This window comes from Aythya fuligula, chromosome 6, assembly GCF_009819795.1.
Source record: "Aythya fuligula isolate bAytFul2 chromosome 6, bAytFul2.pri, whole genome shotgun sequence".
NCBI classification, from domain to species: Eukaryota; Metazoa; Chordata; class Aves; order Anseriformes; family Anatidae; genus Aythya; species Aythya fuligula.
In genome coordinates, this window is record NC_045564.1 from 10,022,230 (window position 1) to 10,044,555 (window position 22,326).

The following is a 22,326-nucleotide window of genomic DNA, read 5'->3' on the forward strand; positions in this document are numbered from 1 at the left end:
CATAGACAGCCTTTAGCACTTAAAACCCAGGTGCTTCCCCGAAACGTGCTGCAGATGGGGTAGTAGTGGCAGAGTCATATGATGTGTTGCCTGCATTTGGAAAGCAAGTCTAGCAAATGCTGAATGCCTTGTGCTGGAGAGGGGATAGAGAACACCTTGCCCAGGTGCAGTCTGGCTTCAGATAGCTAAAAGCTAAGGTGCCACGTCTTCCTTGTCCCTGTACTTCTTGATGATGTTTTCAGTACTGAAATAAGGTCTTCATTTTTCAAAAATCCCATTAATTTCTGCACTGGAACTGAGGCCTGAACATCAGGAGGATCTGACAGGGGAAACTAAATGGTCACGGACTCTTACTTGTTTGGTTACCTGGGCTCACTCTTGGCAAAGAGTCAGAGCCATGAGAGAGTTCCTCGGGCACAGCTCAACAGCAAAGGTCCCAGGAGCTTACAGGGCAAATGGACCTGGGTGTCCCAAGGGTCTGCCATGGGCCTTGTGTCAGAGAGGCTCAGTTTGATGATTTGGCCCGGTGTGCTGTGGTCTCAGACAAGTCCATGTGGGTGGATTCCCATTCTGGTCCCAGGGAATCAGGGAGTTCCAGCTTGTAAGTGCTTTCAGTTGTGGCTGGGACACAAAGGTGCTGGTAAGGTGATCAGGAAAACGTTGACTCACCAGCCTTAAATCAAAAATGAGTGGCTAAAAGCGAACAAAATAACTCGACTCTGCCTTTGGCCATGGAGGCGTCAGGAATCCAGTGGTTCTTTTTAATCACGGTGCTAAGGAAAAAGCACAGCAGTCCATCTCTTATCAGAGAATACTGCTAAATGGAGAAAAGCTGACAGCAAATATTTACTCTCGGATCAATTCTGTTTAAAGTGCAATGTTTGTAGCAGAGCTTGGACACAGGAAGGTCAGGTATAGTATCAAGGCTGCATTTATATAAAGACAGGAACATGCAGTGGAAACCCTTGCTTGGAGAGGGAAAAGACCAGAGGATTTTGAAAGGCACACTATGAGGATCTTAATTTTTGTCCTCACGCTGAGCATTTCCTTGTGTTCAGGTAAGTTGCTCAGTCCTTTTTCGTATGGTTCAGGCAGGAAAATCACGAGGTGACACCGAACTCCTAATGGATGTGTGTGTCTGTCTCAGGGTTTCCAGTGTACGATTATGAACTCCCCATCACAGAAGAGGCTCTCAATGCATCCATCGCAAGGATCAATTCTCAGTCATGGGGGCCAAACCTGTATGGAATTTTCAGGAGCCATGTTCGAAATGTAAGTGTGCTGACAGCTGAGGTCCTTTACTTTAAATATGTTTTACTTTGTTGGAAAACCATTTTTCACCTGATCTTGGAAACCCAGATTTAGTTGGACTTTTCTAATGTTTCTTGGAAGAGGGTGGTCCGGGGGCATTGTTCAAACTTATGGCTTTAAATATTGTTTGTACGTTGGGTTTTAATTAAAAATATTTTTGGAGTTCAAATTGTCTACCTCTTGAGTAGAAGCCTTTGAGAGATGTCTTGTAAGATTTTATTCAAAAATTCATTCAGAAAAGAGCTGATGTTTTCAAATACCTCCAGCTGACAGCTTTGCTTTGCTTTGGGCATAAAGCAATCTGCTTTACATCTAATTGACATCTGAGGGTCTCAGCTGAATGTCTGCACTGCTAATTAAACAGCACCAGAAACACATCCAGGATTTTTTTCGCCAATCTTCATTTACATCACCTGTCTCCACACACCAAAACACCTGGTTTAAATATATTGTACTGGAGCAGAGTTAAGGAGTTAGATCTTCCTGATGTGAAGATGGCATGCCCACGTGCTTGGACATCCTTAGAATCATTCTGCTTCTATAGATGGTGTGTATCAAGTCCTCTGCAAAAGTGAATGGTGAGATAACTTTTATAGTGATCTAGTTTGGAAAAAAAAACGTTCTCAAAAGCAATTGCTGAAAGCACTGTGGATTTGTTGTTGCTTGCTTGATTGATTGTCCTGTCTTGAGCTAAAACATTGATTAGGCTGTGAGAAGGAGAAAAGAAAAACCTGGCATGTCAACAAAAGCAATCAAAATCTAAGGCTTGCAGTGTGGCGTGCACATTGCCCATTAGGGCACACGAGCTGACAAGGAGTGTCTGTACAAGGTGCAGTAACTCAACCATTTGCAGTTGTGTGTTTTACTTTCCAAGCCATGTATTTTCAATAGACTTCCTAGCAGTCTAGATATCTAATTGGGTTAGCCCCTGGTTCCCACAAAAGAAGGAGGAGCAGCAGAAGTGCTGGGCTGCAGTGGCATTGGTGGGCAGCAGCATGTAGGGCTGGTGCTATCTATGCTCATCTGCTGTTTACAGTTACAGTGACTCCTGCAACGGGCTGTGGGATTTTTAGTGAAAGCTCTGTGAAAAGCTCTTCTGTGTTACATTTACCAAATCTGCCTAAGAGAGTAATTCCTGAGCACATGCAAATACCCTTTGTCACACACCATAATCTGCTCTAAATTAGACACTGACCCATAACGCCCTTATATCCAGCTTCTGCTTGACAAAGATGTGAGGTGCTAGTTGTCTTGACCTTTCTTTTACCAGGTTGATATGTGGAACAGCAATGATTATAGACTAGAGCTGCAGCTCAGCATTCGTGAAACCGTGTGCACAAAAGCTTCAGGAAGAGACCCGTTCACGTGTGACTTCAAAATAGGGCCCTTTGCGGTAAGTGCATCTGGTGCGAATGAGAACCCCCCCTCGGTGCAGGATGTTCTCAGGACATGTTGAAACACTCCTGGTACTGAAAAGTGGTTGGCCGTCTCAAAACAAAAACAAACACAAACAAATACAACCTGCCAAACAGAGGGGGTATCACGTGGGAAGGGGCAGTGTTGGGAAATCTTCCTGGCCGGTGGGGAATACAGGAGCTGCTCTGAGCTGACAAGAGAGCATGTGTGCCTTGGAACAGCATGTAGTGAAAGTGTCTGTGTGCTTTGGGGCCGAATCCTTCTTTTCCAAGTTAAGGGGTAGAAAAAATGATATTTGACCTGCTTTTGTCTATCACGCATCTAGGTAAGAAGTCAGGAAAGCAGGAGACAAGAACAGAGCTGGCTCTCTGTACAGGATGATGTGGGGCATCCTCACAGGCACAGCTTTGTGCTGCAGTAAGTAGTAAGGCCGGGAGCTGTATGTGAGGTGAAGATGATGTGTTGACTGCACAGTAGGAATGAGGAAGGATTTTGGCAGCCTTACCTCCCTGCTCTCGGAGCCAGGGTTTCCAGGAAGTCTAAGGGGAAAGCAGCATTATCAGTACTTTCACAGCAGAGGTGATATATCCAAGAAGGAAGAGCTCTGCTGATTTTCAGCTCTAACTTAGTGCTAAGGGGTGGCTGAAGCCTAAATTCAGACCAAATGCTTTTTCTCTACTAGGCCTTGATAGCGTGTTCATTTATGAACGTAGTGAGAATTTTGTATAGTTTTCAAAAGAAAACAGGGCTCACTTGTCCCCACTTAAGTGTCCTTGAAGTCAACAGATGCTTTACTGTTGGCTTGGAGTGCTCTTTGATGAGGCTGTGAAAGTACCATGTAAAGACTTAGTTTCCTATCTAGTGCTGATTCCCACCTTGTGCCAATAGTGCTATTTATATATTTTTTTTAATTTTTAATTTATTTTTAGTTTTCATCTCTCTTTTCAACCTGAAATAAAGGCAGATCAGGCTTTTGATATAGCTCCTGCTGGACGCTGATTCTTAGATGACCAGCTTTAGTGCAAATACATCATCTTTGAATCTGTGCCCATGTTTTTGAAATATGGCTTCCATTGCCAGCTTCTGAGTGGTTGTGTGCTGACTGCTAACACAAATATTACAGAACATGTGGGGTAGCTCTTGTGTCCCTGTGCCCAATATTGCTATACTATGTACAGTATTAGACTCCTAGAGAGCCTAAGCATAGTTCTTTTGCTCTTCTGAGTTCTTGTCTCATTTTCCTCTGCGACTGCCAAGTTTGTCCTTCCTGGGCACAGAGTTTAGGGAAGAGGAGGGATTCTGGAAAGGCAGTGGAACAGACGGTGCAAAGCCTTTTCTAGTAGATTGTGAGTCGTGCTACTACCTCAGGAGGTAGTTTATGTCCTATAGAGAGAGGCAAAGGTCTCTTTGGGTATCACTGCTCTTGAGCTAAGCAGCTTGTGTGTGTGTAGTTGGGACAACACAGAACTGATGAAAGTTGCCAAGTTTTCTTTCAAAGCACAAGAGTTGGCTGCTGTGAAGTAAGTCCCAATCCCACAGGTCATCCCAATCAGAGGGCGTCTAATTAGATCGACCTGACTTTTTGAGTGAATGTATAGATTCATCTTGATGTGTGTACTGAATATATTAATCACAGATTGATTGTAAAGAGAGAAATCTCCACCTTAGTCTTGACAGTTTGGTTGTTGAGAAGACACACCCCGTTTCTCTTCTTGTTGGTGCAATATAGAATGAAAGATAATGTGAGGATGTTTGTCTTCCAAACTTTGGTGTAGGCTCAGCTGGAGCTTCTGTCAAATTATAGAGACAAATTCTTCAAAGGTAGCTCAACCTCTAGAGCTGGAGCTGCCATCACCATATCCCTGAATAACTCTCCTGTTTGTGATGCTACAACTGCAAAAAGGTTTTGGATTTTTTTAATTTTATTTATTTATTTATTTATTTTGCTAACAGTAGCAGGTTCAAGGCTTCATACAGCTGGTATGCAGTTGTGGAGCAATAACTCATGTGCAGTCATATGCCACCAGAATAAAATGGCCTGGCTGCAGGCTGCTCCAAATATTCATGAGGTGTAGAGCCTTCCTTGAGTTTTGTCCTTTTGGAATTTGATTAATAACTGCCTGTAAAAATTTCCTTCCCCAAGTGAAAATCCCATGAGATAGTTTGTGCTGTAGCTTTGCTCCACCAGAGATGCTCTGTTTTTATCTGTTGCAGCGAACTGCTTTCTGCAGAAGTGTTGTGGAAGTCTCTGGTGAGGTGATTGGGAATGTCACTGTGCAGTGCCATCAGGGCACGTCCAGCTCTGAATCGATGAGCAGCGAGGAGGTAAGGAACTGTTTTTTGCTGTTTGAGGACCATAAAATTCTGCTCATTCTCTTTCAAGGAGAGGTCGTGTATATAAGTGTGAAGGCAGGCTTCACAACTGGCTCTGATCCTCTGAAACTGTGAATGGCAATTCAGGGTTTTTTATGTATCATCTCACTTCAGTGTTCCCATGTTGTTAGTGGAGAAACTGAGGTACAAGGGGACATGGATTTTGGCCATGATTCATCACATCACCACGCCCCACTTCCTCCACCCTAAATGCAACAGTCACTGAAGTCTGGGGTGTTTTTTCTGCACGTGGCCATGTTGCCATAGGCCTCTCCATCCCAATGGTGGCACATGGGATGGTGTCCTTTTTCTGTCCTTACTCAGACTTCTAGTCACCTCCTTGTTTTGTGCTTTCTGTGCTGTGGAAGCTTCTGGCATCTATTTAGGGGCAGTTGGAGGTTTTTGTCAGGAAACCGTATGTGATTTGAAATCCAGCTGTCTCCTATAATGCTTCACTTCCCATCATATGAGAGGTTTGACCTTGTTTGATGGATGCCTGGGGAGAGTGTGAATCTCTGTGACAGTCTGGCACATCCACCAAATCTGACACTCGTTCTCCACTGAAATATAGCATGTCTGTGCCTGGAGAACAGTGATTGGCACATCTTAGAGACAGAAACAAATATTGATGATCCTGGCTCTGTTATCATATCCCTCAGCTGAGCATGTAATCATAGGATAGGTGAAGAGGGTTTGCTCTGCTGAGATTTATGTTCCATTCATCTTTATTTTTAAGCTCTAATTCGCTTTATATGGTGTGATTAAATGCTGACCCAACTTGTGAATTCCTGCTAGCTGTTTTCAGACAATGCCATTTTTTCCATGAAATTGGATGCCTGCACTTACAACTCATATCTGCAGTGGGTATTGTGCTTGAGAATCATGTTCAGGGAATGAAACTAGTTTCACAACCAAGGTGCCAGAGGATATGGACAGCTTTTATTTTTGGAAGCTTCAAGTACCAAAGGATTTTGTGTTGCGTCCTCTTGATTTGAATTGCCAAATGTTGTTCAGAACCTCTGCTCAGAGTAAGGTAGTGAATACATCACAGGAATTCTTGATTTGCAGAGCAAAAAGACTGTGAAATACTGGAATCCGTAAGGTAGTCTTGGATGTTCGGTCTGTCCTCTGTGGGTTAAGCATAACTCTTGTTTAATTGGGCACTGAGTATAAACACTTGCTTTTACAAGCAGAGTTCTTCCTTTAACCATCTCTTAAAATTCTGTTCTGCTGCCAATATTCATGCTGGGGAATACATTTCCTACAAACTTAGCATGGAATAAATGCTAAAGAGAATTACTGCACATCAAAAAGAAAGCATTTCTGCAGAGGGCTGCAGCTCTTGCTCTGGAGGTTGTAACTCAGTTCAAAGGATCTCAGCTTGGCTAGCTGTGAATGGTGTTAGTGTAACACCTGTAGTGCCATGGGTATTTGGATAGGAGAGGAATTGTGAATCTTTGAGGCTGGGATTATATTACTGGGACAGGAACCTACAAAAGAAGATTATAGACAGCCTTTAAAAGAGTAATTTGGGGTAAATAAGTTAAAGCCATGTGTGAGTGCAACAAACTAATGCAGCTCTCCAAGTTCTGCTTTCTTGTCTGTACCTGCACTACAGTAAAGTCAGGTAAAGTATTAACGTACCAAAGATGTTGACCTGAGAGTCTGCCCTGCACAAGACTTCCATAGCAGTGTAACTGCTTTGCAATAGTGTCAGCAGTAACCTCGTTTTCAGATAAGTTTATAATGAAGTCTGGAATTACTTCAGTGATCACATAGTACCTGAAGAAATGAAGGTGAGCCTGACTTCTTGACTGAGCTTTCAAAATAAATTTATTTAATTTGCAGATGATGTTTACACAGATAATGAACCGTGGCAAGTGGGACAGCAGTCGCAGAGAAGGTAAGCCATTTCTGCCATGCTGGACATTCCTGGCACACGTTGGTTTGCCTTTTGGATCATTTGATTGGCCATCTGAAGGTCATCCAATGGAGGGAGAAGAAAATATTGAAGACTAGTAGTTTGCTCAAATCACGTCCAATCTTTTTTTTTTTTTATACTGTGTATGGGTTTTCTCAGTGAGCATGCAGCGAGGGCATTACGCTGCAAAATAGGGTAATTCTGTGGTTTATAAACACTATGAAGTCCTTTTCTGAATTGCCAGATCTGTGCATCGAGGTTCTTATAATGTTGTGCAGAATGAATGCATGTAACACACATCTGACAGCACGTAACACCCATCTATGTCTCAATGTTCTTTGTATATTTGTTTCTGAAGCCTTCTCTTCAAGAGGAAGAGGCAGCATCCATGGAGACTGGCATAAACCCAACCGTATCAGCTCTGGCAAGATCGAATAATACGGTTTAGGTGAGTACAGTTCAAAGTGTAGTTTCTATGCACACTAGGTTTGCAGGTTTCGGACCAGAGTGGTATAAAGTGGCTGCTCAGGATAAAGGACCTCTTTGGGAAGGTGCTTCTTGGATGCAAGCATCTTAAAATCCACAGTACCCTAGGCATATGTGAGGGATTATAATTCTGCTCCCTCAATTCTCTCTTTTATATGGTTCTGAGAGTGGTTAAAAAGAGGCGTTTTATTCAGTGAGGCTGGGTTAAATGTGCAGGAGCTTTGGGTTTGTAGTCTTTGTGGATTGAGATCCAGTCAGGTCTGAACTGCCTGTTTTGGGAATGAAAGCTGTTAGTGCCATGGCACTCTTGTGGGAGTTACCCTGTTCCATGTCATCAAAAGCACCCAGAGGTCTGAATGCCCTCACTGGTCTCACAGGCAGGAGCTGTGTTTTGGGGTGGCCATCCCTCATGCCTCTGTGAGGGCTCACAGATTAGGGCTCTGACCGGTTGTTGAGGCAGCAGATGTTTTTGGCTTTCTCTTGTTGTTGCACCTGGCTGTTGCTCACTCTCCTCTAGCAAACCCCAGCGTTCTGGTTGTGCAGGTAGCCTGAACGCTGTGCAACAAAGTCAATCTGCTGGCCTGAATTTGGTGTGGGGCTCAAGCTTTCAGCTATTATGATGTCTTTTTGTCTCTGCCTGTTCTGACTGGCAGAGCCATGTTTCATGTGGATGCTTTGTCCTTTTCCCAGTCTGGTTGCCCTTAGCAGGGGTGCATCACTTGACCGTGGGACCTGGAGTGTGCCCTGTCTGTGTACTCACAGGGACGCAGATGAGTTTTTAGAGTCCTGTACTGTGGGCTCCAGCAAGTCACCTGCCACCTTTGTGCCAGTGCTATCCTCCAGCCCACAGCTTGTTCTATCTATTTATGCTTTCAGGAATGGCCACGTCTTCCTGCTGAATCTAAAGCAAGAGGCCATGAGGTTCAGCAAACATAAAGTAAATGTAGCGGTAAGGTATCTGAGAGAACAAAGAAGCTTGTCCAGGGCAAGTGTTTGTTGCAGGGAAGCTGTGAGGGAGGTGTTTGGAGCTTAGTTAAAGGGAATGATAGTGAAAGGCACTCACAATTCCCTGGAGCTGGCAAAACCTATCCTACTGAACTACTTAGCACTATGTCTGTGTGATTAAAAAGGCTTCACACACTTGCTTGGGTACATATTGTTAGCAGGCCTTCGTCCCTGCAGAGGGACAGAACTGAATGCTGAATGTGTGTGGAGCTCAGTTCAGGCCCGTTGCATTTGCAACAGGAAAGTTTTAGATGTTATTTAGCAGTGATGACTCACCCAAAACTAACACATGTTTCTCATAAACATATCTGTGGCTAATCTATATGTGCTGAAGGAGACATGCCCCTACTCTCATACAAAACAGACATGAAAGGAAAATGCAGTCATTCTGCTAGGTCAGGTCTTCCTATAAATGCTTTCATTAAATCCATATGTTAGCTTAGTTTATCCATGAGCCAGTAAAGGTGATATGCTGTTCTTGTGCCTCTTACAGGAATCTCTTAACTTTTCTAACTGCCTTTGAACGTCCCTAGCATATGCAGTGGCATTCTGGTGTGCATTCTGTGTCCTTCCGGGTAGCTTTAATCCAAGGAGACAGTGTGGAAAGACTGAGGCTTACTGAAGAGTAGCATAAAATTGACTTTCTATTCCAAATTCTGTTCTGGGACAAATTTTGTCAACGTGTGCCTATCATTGGCTTCTGAGAAGCAAACAGTCTCAGTCTGGCTGGATGAATTTGAGTCATACCTTCCTCAGCTAATCTTGCAGAAAAGTTGTTGGGAAGCTGGTCTGTGTCCTCAAAATGGGCTGACGTCCTTTTCTTTGCATTTGCAAAATGCCAGCTGTCTTAAGTTAATTCTTCCTTACTCAAGAGGAGCCACCCCCATTAAGCAGTAATCACAAATATTTTTGTTCCTGGACCTAATGAATCTCTAAATCAGAAGCAAGTTGTGAAATCCTCTTGAAAGAGACCATGAAACAAATGGGCATAAACTGATGGCTCTTGAAGCCCTGTGCAGCTCCAGTTTTAATACTTTCTGTTAATATTTCTGTTCTAACCTGAAGATAGGTTGCCAGTGTCAATTGTGGAGCTGTGTTTCCAGCCAGAGTTCTAGTTGTTTGGCCCAACAACAGTTCAGAGGCATATACTTAAGCAGGTTTGAAGATCTCCTAGTTTTCTTTATTTTTATAATAAAAAGCTGCAAAGTCTGGAGCTGTGCTTGTTTCTCTATTTCATGTGTACCTAGAATTAAAGGGTTTTATATGCAGGTTAAATTTGGGGAGCCACTTGTACCCAAATTATTCCGTGTGCTTCAGGAGAAGGAGGGTCATTCATGACTTTTTTTTTTTTTTTCCTCCTGTGTTTTTGCAACTGTGTGATCCTGGCTGGCATTACTACAAGCCCTTCTGTGATGAAGGCATTTGTTGGGTTATGGGAAATACCTGCTGTGTTTTGCGATGGCAGTAGCTCAGCTGACATATTCCCTCAGCTGAGCATATTTAGGAGGAGGCTGGGGAAACAGCAATTTAATAATAGAAGACTTTTATCTTTTATTCAAAGGACCTGTTGTTGACAGGAAAAGCTAGACACGTTCAGGTAACAAATGTGATTATTTTTATTTTTTTTTTTATGCAACAGAATGCGTAACTGCTGCAAAAATCACGAAGGCGAGTTGTTGAAAGAATTTTTCATGCTGGATTTTTCATTTTATGAACTAGCTCTTCTCTTCTTTTTGGCAACAGGAATTATTTCAGGAGAATCCTGTGCCTGAATCCTTCCCCAGTCTATGCAGAAAGCTAGGCTAAATGATCTCATTGGTGCTTTCTGTCTCTCTCTCTTTCTGTCTCTTTTAATTAGAATGTACTAAATATTCAAGAGGAAGAAATCAATGCAATTGTTACATAACGAACTCTTTCAGGTCTGCAGTCTTCAGACCCACTGGTCTGCCGATGCCTGCAGGAGTTACCAAGTTGCATATAAAAGAACCACATCAATGAATAATGAGCTTACTTCATTGACAAGTGCTAATCAGATTTTCTGGATTTATTTCCTGGTGCATCTCTGGAACTGGGGGGATTGTGAATATAACACGTCCTAGCTGTGGACTGGCCTTTCCAACAGATAACTCAGGCACATGAGCAGGGGACAGCAGGAGAGCCAGCTGCTGTACAGACAGCTGATCCTTAGCCTGCAACAAGTATTAAGGTCCTTCCTTAGCCTGGCTGCAAGGTATGTGCAGAGCCCGTCGAAGCTGTGTCAGTTGCCACAGTGTCAGCAAATGGCATGTTAGTAATGCAGCCTGTCCCCCATTGATAGCCTGCTCTGAAAGGAGGCTGCTTTGCACACCCTGTGATGAAAGGCTTTTTGAGTGTGCAGGGGTGTGTGGAATTCCAGTTTCCATTGAGCTGGAATCCGCTTAATGGTGTTTGCAGCTCTGAATCACAAAGAGGAGCCTAAAAAATGGCTCAACTCACCTAATACCTCGAACTCCAGAAAGAAAAGGGCCCCAGCACTCTGCTTTTCCAAAATCAACCACCTAAGGCAGTTGCCATAAGTGCAGGGTGGAGTCTGACCTATGACTTGTCTGGGGTCACCAGCAGTGCTTCATTGCTGCAAACAGGAAAATAAAGAAGACAGCTCTTGTTTTTGCTTGCAATATATGTGTAGGTTGTAAAGACTGATTTTTCTTTTGCTGTCATTAATCACACAGGGAATGTGTTTGTTTTGCTTTTAATAGATAATCAGATTCCTTCTGCATAAAGCCAAAGGGCTGTGATTTCCTGCTTGCTTTTTCTGTCTTTCCATAAAATGACCCTCTGGCTGAATTCTCACCTGGCATAGCTTGCTGCTGGCTGGGATGTGATGATGGCAGCTAGTGTGATTGTTACTAGCTGATTAGCAGCCTTGCAGAAGCTGAAGTCAATAGGTTGTTATTCTTGAGTTTTGTTTTTTTTTTTTTTTTTTTTTCCTAATGGAAGAATAACTGGTAATGTTCTTCTGCTCGTACCCAAGAAATCCAGGATCAAAGCTTCCAAGTAGACTTGGATGCCCGTTTGTCCTTCATCCAGAAAAGTAACAGTGGGGCAGCGTGCATAACCCTCCTGGGGCATAGAAAGAAGAGCTTTTATCCCCAGTGTTCTCAGTAAGAAGCTGTCTGATTTTTATTTTTATTTATTTATTTTTTTAATTGTCGTGGTTTGTATTAGACTTTTTTCTGTCTTTTTCCTCTTCATTCATCCACCCCACTTTATCTAGTTCCCAGAAAGCAGCCTGTTGCTTTCTGAGGAAAAAAGTGACGCAGCAGAAAGAAGGAACATTCCTGCAGAATGGGATCTGCTGTGTAATGCATGAGCTCCACATCCAGATCAGCTCTGAGTGAGAGCTAGAGCAATTTACCTCGTTAGTAGCAAGGAAGAAATGACAGGCTACCATTATATTCCTCTTGCCTTGGAGTCTGTGATAGCTAAGCCATCAGAGTCACCTGGCATTCGTGACATGCTATAGCAGAGAAGCAGCATGCCCTCGTGTGTTCAGAGGTGAAGGACTGAAACTGATACAGACCTGGGCAGGACCTTTTCTGATGCTTAGGTCAGATCACAGTGCAGGGATGAAGCAGACATCTAATGGCAGAAAGAATCGCTGTGACAGTCTTTTGTTGCTGTTCTCAGTGGCAGTGATTTTTGTCTTGCCCTTTGCTCACCTCCTTTAGATCTGTTTTCAAGGATTAGACACACAGCTGCACTGAGGAAATTGTTCCTGCTTCTGGAGGATACAGAGCTTGGAGGATTCCTTAGACTTTACAGTGTCTTTAAGACCTGATTGCAAGTCCCTTAACTTTATTGCTAAAGAAAACCAACAGGACTGCAGTGGAGGAACAAAAAAGGCCCTCGGCTGTCTGCTAGCCTTGTGCAATACTGCATGTTGCAAGCACTGGTAATGAGCTTGTCAAAGAATTTGGCAAGCTGGAAAAGCCCTCTGGAAGTCCAGCTCCTGCTCAGGGCAGAGCCAGTTACATCTGGCTGCGTAGCTGAGGTTTGAATGTCCCTGGATATTCAAGAATCCCTCATCCTCTCTAGGCTCCTGGTTCAGTGCTGGAGCTCTCTTGGGGGAAGATTCTTCTTATAATGAGCTGGAATTTCCCATGTTCCAACTTGTTCCTGTTTCTTCTCGTCCTACCTAAGCACACCCCTGAGAGGAGCCTGGCCTTCTCTAAATCCTCCCACCAGGTAGCAGACAGCACTAAGGTCTGTCTTCTTGCAGCTTCATCTTCAGGCTGAGCAAACGCAGCTCAGCTCCATGTCCTATGCTCCAGGCTTGAAATCCTCCTCGTTCCCCCAGCTCTACCTGGGTCCTTCCCCAGTCCTGCTCCTGCTCAAGCCACTCTCAGGGGGTCGCTGTGGTTGCCGTTACCACCTGTGGGCATTCATTTCTGGCCCAAATCCATCCCTAAAATTTTACAAACAAAACTGATTTACAGAGAATTTTCATATTGCCATGGCGACAAACTTGATGAAAACACAGTGTAGGCTACAGACTGCTGTAGAGGCAGTCATGTGTTCTCTTGAAAAACTGATCTCAAATTTGTGCATGTTGTAGCTCTTAATTCAACTGCATTTCTCAGGAGACCATATATCTGCTTATAACCTCAACCACCTCTGCTTCAGAGACTCGCCAGTATGAGCTGGTTTGTATTGTATAAGCAATATGTTGCTTATTCCACTGTCTGTACTTTTTTCTAGCAGTTTGATTCTTTCTTTTTCCCCCCACTAATTAGCAATTAACACGACATTTTTGCACATGTGGTGTTTTGCATACGCAGATTTCTCTGTACAGATTCCTTGCGATATGGTTCTGATGCTACAGAAATTAATAAGCAATTCTGCGAAGTTAAATATATTTTTCTTGGGCTGGGTACGTTTGCTTAGTTCTGTTGAGACAAACTATGAGCTATGACATTTCCCCCCCCCCTTCTTTCTTTCTTTTTTTTTTTTTTTTGAAGGAGATTGGAGAATATGATGAACCAAGCCTCAAAGATCCAGCATGTTGAAGAACAAACCTGACACAAATTTCCTTTTCTTTTGCAGGAAAATCTATTCTGTAATGAAGTGAGTCTTTCCTTACAATCACTTTAAAGTCAAATGGTCGTCGGATGAGTTCCTAAGATGCTATATGGGTACACCGGTCCGCCGATACCATTCTGGTGTGTTACAGCTCGGTATGAGGACAGTCTCAGCCACCTCGTGTAACTGTGTCCAGTACATGTTGTCATCTCATAACAATGCTATTAAAGGATCACTGTTCTATCTCTGTGTTCTGTATCGCCAGTTGCTTGTAATTTTCTGTAATGCTTGTAGCTAATTATTGATTCCTTCATACTAATAAAGGCACTTAATTCCTTTTTCTCCAGGGTGCAACAGCTGTGGACAAGGTATCCTGCCACAAATCCAAAGGCATGAGTTTTAGCCCATCAGGCATCTAGCTTTAATGGCTAGATATAGCCAAAATAGCTTTGTCTGTTCTGGGTTTGTTTGTGGTTTTTTTTGTGTGTGGTGTGTGTTTTGGTTTGGCTGTTGACCTACCCAGTCCCACTACCAAGCTGTGTCCCTCAGTACCACGTCCACACCTCTCTTAAACACCTCCAGGGATGGGGACTCCACCACCTCCCTGGGCAGCCCTTTCTGATGCCTGAGCTCCCTCTCCATGAAGAAATTCTTCCTGCCATGCAACCCAAACCTCCCCAGGTGCTGCAGGTGCACTCTGCTTCCCACGATCAAGCTCCCTAAGCCACCAACATAGACCACTGAGCTCAGCTCATGTTTAAAATGCTCCCTTCTGGCAGAGTCCTGTGACTCTGTTCCTTTTTATAATTACAGGCCTTGTCAGGGCTTAACGCTTTTGAATTGCCTGGTATAAGCATAGGGTTGATTAGACCATTTGTTCTGATAGCTTGAAAGATGCAATTAATGGGAGGCAGGCCTCTGGAGTTCCAGCTAGGTGTTTTCTGCAATGCTCATACTGGCTCTGTGCAAATCTGGATCAGAATAATAGGTGAATTTTCTGGGATGGCAACAGTCATATATGTCTTCCCATCAGGCAAAAGCATGGGTGGGAAGAAGGACTTCCTGAGCTGTTCTTCTAAGTCAGAGCTGTTCTTTGTTGCCTGGAAGGGATGGGTGTATTAACACACGAGCCAGCTTCAGCTGTGCTTGTACTTTTCCCTATTTCACTCTTGTTTTTCACTGCTCCCAACAGACAGTTTTCCTGGCCTAAAAACAATCTCTGTATTTTGCTGCCTGAGAGCAGTGGCAGGCCAATGCACTGGGGAAGAGGAGGGGAGTGTGGTTGCTACAACATCCTGATGTCATGGCACTGTATGCCTGGACAAAGAGACAGAAGAGACCACAGGGTTTGACAGTGGATCTTTCGAGACCTGGTGTAGAAAGCTTGTCTTTGAGCTAAGGGCTGGCCAGTGGATGTCAGAACGATGAACAGAGCCTGACCATTGCTCTTTAAGGTACAGTGTGTTTGGAGAAATAACCGTCTGTAAGCAAACAAGAGGGGAGCACCAATTTCTTTCAGGAAGCTACCTTCAACACCATTATCTGCCTTCCGAGGACAAAAGGTCAGTGGGGTCCATCACTCATGGGAAACATTGCCAGTACAGTGGGGTTGCCTCTGGCCTCCAGAAACAACCCTTGTGCTAAATCAGTGGAAAAGGTCTTCTGGTCTCTTAGCATTGATAACACAGACGTCCCGTGAGCAAAAACATCACAGAAGGCAGGACTTTGCAGCCATGCCCCTTGGGAACAGGGGCAAGACCTGCAGGTGAGCATCATGGTAGCATGGGCTGTCACATCTCCTGCTCCCTGATGTAACAACAGCAACGAAAGAGCAGCCCTCTCCAGCATACAAGAGCCATGTATAAGCTACGTGCATTTCTCTGCAGTGTTTGTGAAGTGAATGGTTTGATGCTTCTTTCCCAACAAAATGGATTACAGGTACTTGAAGGTCCCTGCTGTATGTATGCAAATACCTTCACATCGAGAAGCTGATGTGACATCTGCTGTGCAGATGTTTCTCTGGGGCTGCGGAGTAATTTTTTGTCTGAATTACTGAAGTCTTTCGTGGTCTCAGATCACTGGCTCAAGCACTTGTTACTCCAACACACTAATGATAGTTGCTATGGGTGTTTCCTTCCAAGTCCCATGTCTGAGAGTCTGGTCTGGAATACCATAACCATGTCCAAGAGCAAATATGGGACTGAGGCATGAAATCATACTGGGGTCCTGGTTCTGTTCGTATTCAGTCCCATCCTCACTGCTGTCAGCTCCTCACCTCCAACTGCACTGACAGACTCCAAAGATGCCTACCTTGGAGGGAGACAGCTTAAATGGAGAAGTTTATCATCGAGCCCTTTTTGCACTCCCGCACCACGAAATATTTTGACATACTGTCCATCTGTGCATTTGGCTCTCCGTGGCCCCTCTCTCCAAGCTGTTCATTACAGTAACTTTGCTAAGTGAAAGCCAGGGTGTTACGTGGGAGTTTGCTAGCTTTGAAAGTAAGTAAGGTAAGATGCTGCCTTTCTCCTATACTGTAAAGGGACACTGGAGCAATCAGACCGGAGCTTGCTCCATGCAGAGACTCTGTGGCAGTTTGTCTGAGCCTTGCCTCACCAAAAGGTGAAAATGCGGTCACCCTTTCGATGCAGAGCAGCAGTAATTGTAGGACAAGGAAAGAAGCGAGGGTTTGTGATGATTTGGACTTTTCTCCCCTCAAAGTTATATTTTAAGTTGCTTTATTGATTAATTTGCTTGGAGTGCCTGAAGTCAGAAGAAAAGGCTTAGCATGTGGTCTGAGAATAGTGCAATAATTTGAGGAATGAGTAGGAACAACCAAAGCTCCCTGCTGTGGCTGGGACAGCATCAGGGTAACTGTTCCTGCACATAACAGTGAACAAGCATGTCCTATGCAGACCTTCAGCATCTCAGTTTGCCCCTGTGGGAGGAGGAAACCTATTGAATTTTTACTTTCTGTGAAAAGCTAATAAAAGCTGCACTCACAACAGAATCACTCCTTTGACATGCATTTTTTCTCTCTCTCTCTCTCTTTTTCTTTTTTTTTTTTTTTTTTTTTTTTTTTTGGTGTGTGTGTACACCCCAATAGTTCTTATGCTGGCAGTGTCTAAGCAAGAATCCCCATGGTGTGGTATTGATGAAGGGCAACACCATACGGTGCTGCAAAAAACCTGTTCTCGGTTCCCTACCTGCCCTTCTATCAACGCTTGGGGAAACACAGTGGGATTTGCACTCCCAGCTGGCACAGCATTTCATGTCCTAGACCCTCTCTTTGCCATCACACCGCAGATGCTCAGTGATTATAGCTGCACAGAGTGCATGTTGTGCCTTACACTAGTTTGGTTTCTACCATTATGGAAAGCGTGCTGGTGCTGTGGTAGCCCCACAGCAAATTTGTTCACTTGGGCTGGCTGGGAATGGATAGAATTACCAGCAACCACGGGGGTTCAGTGCTGCGTGAAACTAGTCTAGAAAATTTCCCGAGGGCAGAGATCATCTTGAGCAAAAGCTGAATGGAACCAAGCCCTTGTTCAAAAGCAGCTTACTGCTCATCCTGAAAGAATGTGGAGATTTCCTGGCACACGCTTCACTGTCAGCAACTTAATCTCAGGTGGGTGACAAAACAGACTGACCCCTGGATGATCCCTCTGAAATGAAGGATAAGCCTTAATCGCCAAGCCTGTTTCCTGACTCAGGGCAGTGAGACGTTGGGATCAGCACTCGAGCCTTTTCCAGCCTTGAATCTACCACAGAACGTGCAGCTCTCAATGCGTCTGCAAGTGCAAATTCAGCACAGAGGCCTGGGAGGGCCTAAGGAAACACAGCTGTGCTAAGGATGGAGCACATCCCTCACGGCGGCATCAGCATTACTGATAAGGCTGTTGGTGAGCACGGATGGCCACTTCTGCTCCCCGCTGGTAGTGGTGCCCACTAGGTGTCAGAATTGAATAAATGCAAGGCTGACAGAGGGGAGAAAGGCTATGAGTTTTCAAATTCTTTTGAGTTTTGTTTTTTTGTTTTTTCATTTCTTTGTGGTTTCTGTCCTGCTGTGCCATAAAATGACTTTTGGGGAAGGAGGACCTGTTTGTTTAGATGGTGAAGAGAATGGGGGAGGAGGAAGAAGAGGAGAAATTACAAATGAAAAAATCCTGGCCTGTCTAGAGCGTTTGTTTTACATGTGGGAGCCCTGAGTTTAAATTCTGCTCCAGGCACAAAGGTAGTTTTGCTTGTTTTTATCTCCAAGGACAGAAAATGCTTTCCTTTCCTGCATGATAGCTGATGCTTTTTGGTAAAATGGCTTTTAATCAGATTTCCCATCCATCCCTTGCATCGGGCTGTGGGCTATAAGATACCTTTGGTAAGAGGGGAGCTACTGAAACAGTGGTTGTGGAGAGGGTTTAATTTTGGAGTTGCAGTTTCTAGAGAAACAAGTTCAACATAGGGCAGTGGGACTTGAAGTTTTTCTTGCACAGCTGGGTGGAGGTTTCTCCAACTGGGTAGAGCGTGGTCTGTACTGAAAAACAAAATAAAAAAGGAGGCATAAGGGCCTGCTTTCTGCTTAGATCTAAGTAAAGGCATTCCTACGTATTTACTCCTGACCTGGAGCTATTCGTATTGCTGCTGTGACACCACTGAGCTGCTCACCCACCTCTCCTCACCCCTGCTCCTACCTCTAGGCCCTCTAGTTCAAGATCTCAGCTTATTCCCTGCAGCTGATTAACATCAACAAGGGCAACCATGATGGCTTTTAAAGCTCAGGTGCACCAGTTAATGCTTACCCAACCTGGAAAGAAATTGCTGCTACCTCACGTTTGGCAGCTGCCACTGTATTTTCTGTTTTCTGGTGGCTCCAGTACAAATGCTTGGTCCTGGCAGCTTGTCGTGTCTGTCATGGTGCATTCAGACCTCGTGTCCTCTGCAGGAAGCAGAGATCTCTAGCAACCACTGGATTCTTGAACCTCAGACCAGTTTTTCTGAAGGAGCTTCTGTGCCCATTGCTGAGGGGATTTTGGGGGCTCAGCTGAAAGAGCTGCCATGTGAAGGCCCAAGAAGGTCTCCCAGCTGGATCTTGGCTAAGGAGAGCTGTTCTCGTTTTTTCCAGTGGCATGAAGGAGTGAGCTTCTCCTTTATGATGTTCTCATATGCCTTGCTGGCTGTTGGCCTCAGGCAAGGTCCAAGAGGACTCTCAGGGAAGGAGGCACTTTGCTGACCTGGCCTGGGCTGGTTCTTCTCTTTCCAGAACGTGATGTTCTGGAAAACCTGTTCAAGTTTTCTTCATGCTGTTTCTGTGTCACTTTCTTGGTGAAACAAGAACTTACAACCAGCGATCTTCACAGAACGTAAAACTCCAGCCCTGACTTTGTTACTGCTTCCTCACTGAGCTTTAATTCTGAATCTTTGGTGGGTGTTGCCTGTTCTTTGTGACCGTCTGCATTACAAAACTGCTATTAGGCCACTGTTGGAAACCGGTGCTGAAAAAGGAGGCCTGAAACATGGGCCTTATTCTTTCAAGGAATTTAAGCTCCTGGAGTTCATCTGGACGTTCATTGCAGATTAAGTCATGGGGAGGCTGAACTGGAACAAACAGAGAGTAAGATGGAAACTGGGATTTTTTGTTGGCCTCCAGAGACCAAACCGGTTCAGGGCATTAGCTAGCTCAGAGACTTGGGGTTGAAGCAGGAGACCACCCGGAAAACCACAGAGTCTGGCAGGATCCCAGGGATTACAGGCAATGATTAATGTAAGTTTAAAGAGGATCTTATGTGCTTTTGGAGACTGAATCTTGTTCTAGGCAGGAGGGTAGGTGCTGTTGCTAGCTGAGCCTCTGGGTCTGGAATAGGTAATGGAGGGGGGGGAAAAGTGCCTCCAAAATTGGAGGCTGTTGATTTAAATGGAGAGAAGAAAAAAAAAAAAAAAAGAAAAAAAAAAAGGAAGAAAAAAACAACAAAACATAATCTAATTGAAAATAGGCACTGAGCAGAGAATTGGCAGTCAGAAACATTTGAACCTGGAATTTAAGCAGGAGTCCTTGCATCCACAGCAAGCATCTTGACTGAAATTTTCTTGGGAGTACACCTGGAGTATAGAAATATCTCCGTAATGAGGGAGAATACTAGAGAAGTGAAATAGTCATGATACAGGTACAAGGTGAAGGAGAGTCACAGCTCAAAAACTGGCATGGACAAAATTATGAAGTGAGTGGGCAGCACTTCAGAAGTGCATCTAGTGCAGAGGTGGTGGTTGTAGACAACCTCTGAGGTTGCAGTGAATAGTTCTCTTGGGGCCTTACAAGTGTATTTCTTTTAAAAAGAGCTACTTGACACCTGTGGGTTAGCAAGCTGGGGCAGGGAAAGCCTCAGTACCAACCCCCTTTTTTTTTTTTTTTTTTCCTTTATGTGTTTGGAAGGTTTTTAATTGTCTGTGGGATTTGAATACTGAAGGCAGTTTTGTACAACAGTGAGAAAATGCCATCAAGAGTGTTTGCTAGGTATTTTGTGAAGAGGAGCAAAAATAAGGGGAAAAAAAAGAAAAAACACCTCTAGGATGGTTTCTGATGCAGGGGCCACTAAAGATTATTTTATACCATTCCTGCACAGTGCAATGGTCTTCCAGATTATTTTGAGGGGAAGTAGCACTGAATGTATGAAATGCTAAAATTGATAGTAAGTTTTTGAATGGATTGGTTTTCCAAGATAGCTAAAAACTGGTGAATTGCAAACCTTTTATCATTTCAGCATCTTGAGCTCCTAAATGTTTTTAAAAGATTTACCAGTCCTGATGGTGAATTTTCTGGTTGGAACAGGCAGTATCAAAAAATAACCCAGACCTCACACCCTCTTTCCTATCAGAGAGAAAATGTTCCAAATAGATGAGGTTATTGCATCAAGAAAGACTGTCACAAGAGCAGTGTTCCAAGCTTGCATCTTTCAAAGGGATCTGTAGATGTGCAATGTGTTCAGTGAACCAGAACAAGGGTTTCTTTTCCAGAAAGCTTATGTGTCAAAGCCTGAAAATGTACCTGGGTGTATGGGGAAAGACCAGAAGTGAATGGGGAGGTGACTCCAGTTCCAGAGACCATGCAGATTCAATAGAGTGGTGCCATTTACCTCCTGCCATTGGAGCAAGGCAGCGACCTCTTTTCAGCATGTGAGCATAACCCCTGTGAGCTAGGCAAGGGGGACCTATTTTGAACCCTATCTGGTCAGTAAAGTAGGAAGAAGAGAGGATTTCCAGGAGGCAGGTGTGAATACATTCAAGGGATTCTTGGGTGCTGTTGCTGTTAAACCTGTAGTTTGAAGAGTGTCACAGATTTAGTAGGTTCACTGCAAGACATTAGAGAAAAAGCCTCTGGCTAAAATACTGGACCTTGGCTTTCTGCCCCGATACATTACTGAATCTTCTTTAAAATAACTATTCATTATGACTATTTCATAGTGAAATGTCTATTTCATTGCTATCTGTGATTGTATAACAGACTATGTTCTGACACTTCTGAATTTCTCATCCTTCTCTGGCTGAAACAACTCTGCTAAAAGTTGCCAGTGATCTAGTTTTCCTAAAAACCCTATTTTTAGGAGAACTTACTATTTACTGAAAATGTTGCACGGTCCCACTGTGAACAAAAGCACAGACATTCAGCGTGTCGCTCTTGCCTGTCATCAGTTGACATTTGCAGTGACATCTGCATTCTCTCTGCTGGAGAACAGCAGCTTGGAGCAGAGGATTGGAGTTCCACTGGGACATACTGGTAGGCTGCAGTCGGCCATGGTTTGAATGTGAATGCTGCCAGTGATTCAGGAAACTCCATCTGTTTTGTATTCGTATCCATGCTCTGTTTATACTGCAGGGCTTTCGGCCTGGCCCTGCAGGGGTTTAAGAGGCCACTGTGTCCCAGAGCCTGGCTTGTAGGAGTGGAGTGTGACCTCAATAGGCACGTCTGAGCTCCCAGAGAAACTGAAAGACTTGGCCCTGGATTTTAGAACTCTGGATTTTTAATCTCTTTGTCTGGGGTACTTGATGCCAGGGCACCAAGTCACAGAATCATAGAATGTGAATTGCTAAAGGGTGCTCTGAGTGGCTGGGTCTATATAATCCCATATAATGCAACTACAGGATATGCAGTTGTATGGAGATACTGCTTCATACAGTAAACAAATGCTTTGCAATTATCAGAGAGACATATATACTTGCTGGCACAGAGCTCTGCCCGGTTTGTGGTTATTCATTCTTTTGAGCCCACTTTTAGAGTAGAATTAAACAAGTCAGACACCATCTGGTTCCAAGACACTAAGTTTAACAAAAACAATAATAAAAGTCTGTCTCCCTTTTTTTTTTTTTTTTTTTTTTTTTTTTTTTTCCCCTCCCCTCATCCTGGTCTTCACTGATTAGGGACAGCCAGTTCAAATGTGCAAGTAAAATACAAGCTGAAAGGCAGGGAGATGAGGCAGTTCTGAAACTAGGTTAGAGATTAAACGAGCCTGATACTTGGCAGCTGTAGGCAAGGTGGAATTGCCCTAGGGAAAGGGCTCAAAATGATTAATGAATTGGTGTTATTAGCCTATCATGGGATTGCAATTCTGTTTGAATCCTGAAGACTGAAATTGAGAGAAGCTGTGTGGGTGTGAATGATGTACTGTAGAAGAAAGCTCAAGAACAGTTTCCCAGAAGGCAAGTAGATCCCTTAAGGCAACCTCATGTTTGTTTTACTGCACCATGTAGTCTAAAATATGCCCTTC

At 44.0% G+C, this 22,326-nt stretch overlaps 1 protein-coding gene across 1 annotated transcript; it reads left to right on the forward strand.

Moving 5' to 3' along the window:
• Positions 1-982: 982 nt before the first annotated feature.
• On the forward strand, positions 983-7,459 carry SPP2 (secreted phosphoprotein 2). The gene is made up of 6 exons (XM_032190680.1): positions 983-1,058; positions 1,148-1,272; positions 2,582-2,704; positions 4,942-5,052; positions 6,949-7,003; positions 7,380-7,459. Exons 1-6 carry the CDS (start codon positions 1,010-1,012, stop codon positions 7,457-7,459), a joined length of 543 nt encoding a protein of 180 aa, XP_032046571.1. The 5' UTR covers positions 983-1,009.
• Positions 7,460-22,326: the final 14,867 nt, after the last annotated feature.

What these genes read in the sequence shown, in the direction of transcription:
- SPP2 (XM_032190680.1), top strand. Translation starts at nt 1,010, where the DNA reads ATGAGGATCTTAATTTTTGTCCTCACGCTGAGCATTTCCTTGTGTTCA. An exon ending in TCAAAATAGGGCCCTTTGCG is followed by an intron (nt 2,705 to 4,941) that starts GTAAGTGCATCT and finishes TATCTGTTGCAG; the next exon opens with CGAACTGCTTTCTGCAGAAG. An exon ending in GGACAGCAGTCGCAGAGAAG is followed by an intron (nt 7,004 to 7,379) that starts GTAAGCCATTTC and finishes TTGTTTCTGAAG; the next exon opens with CCTTCTCTTCAAGAGGAAGA.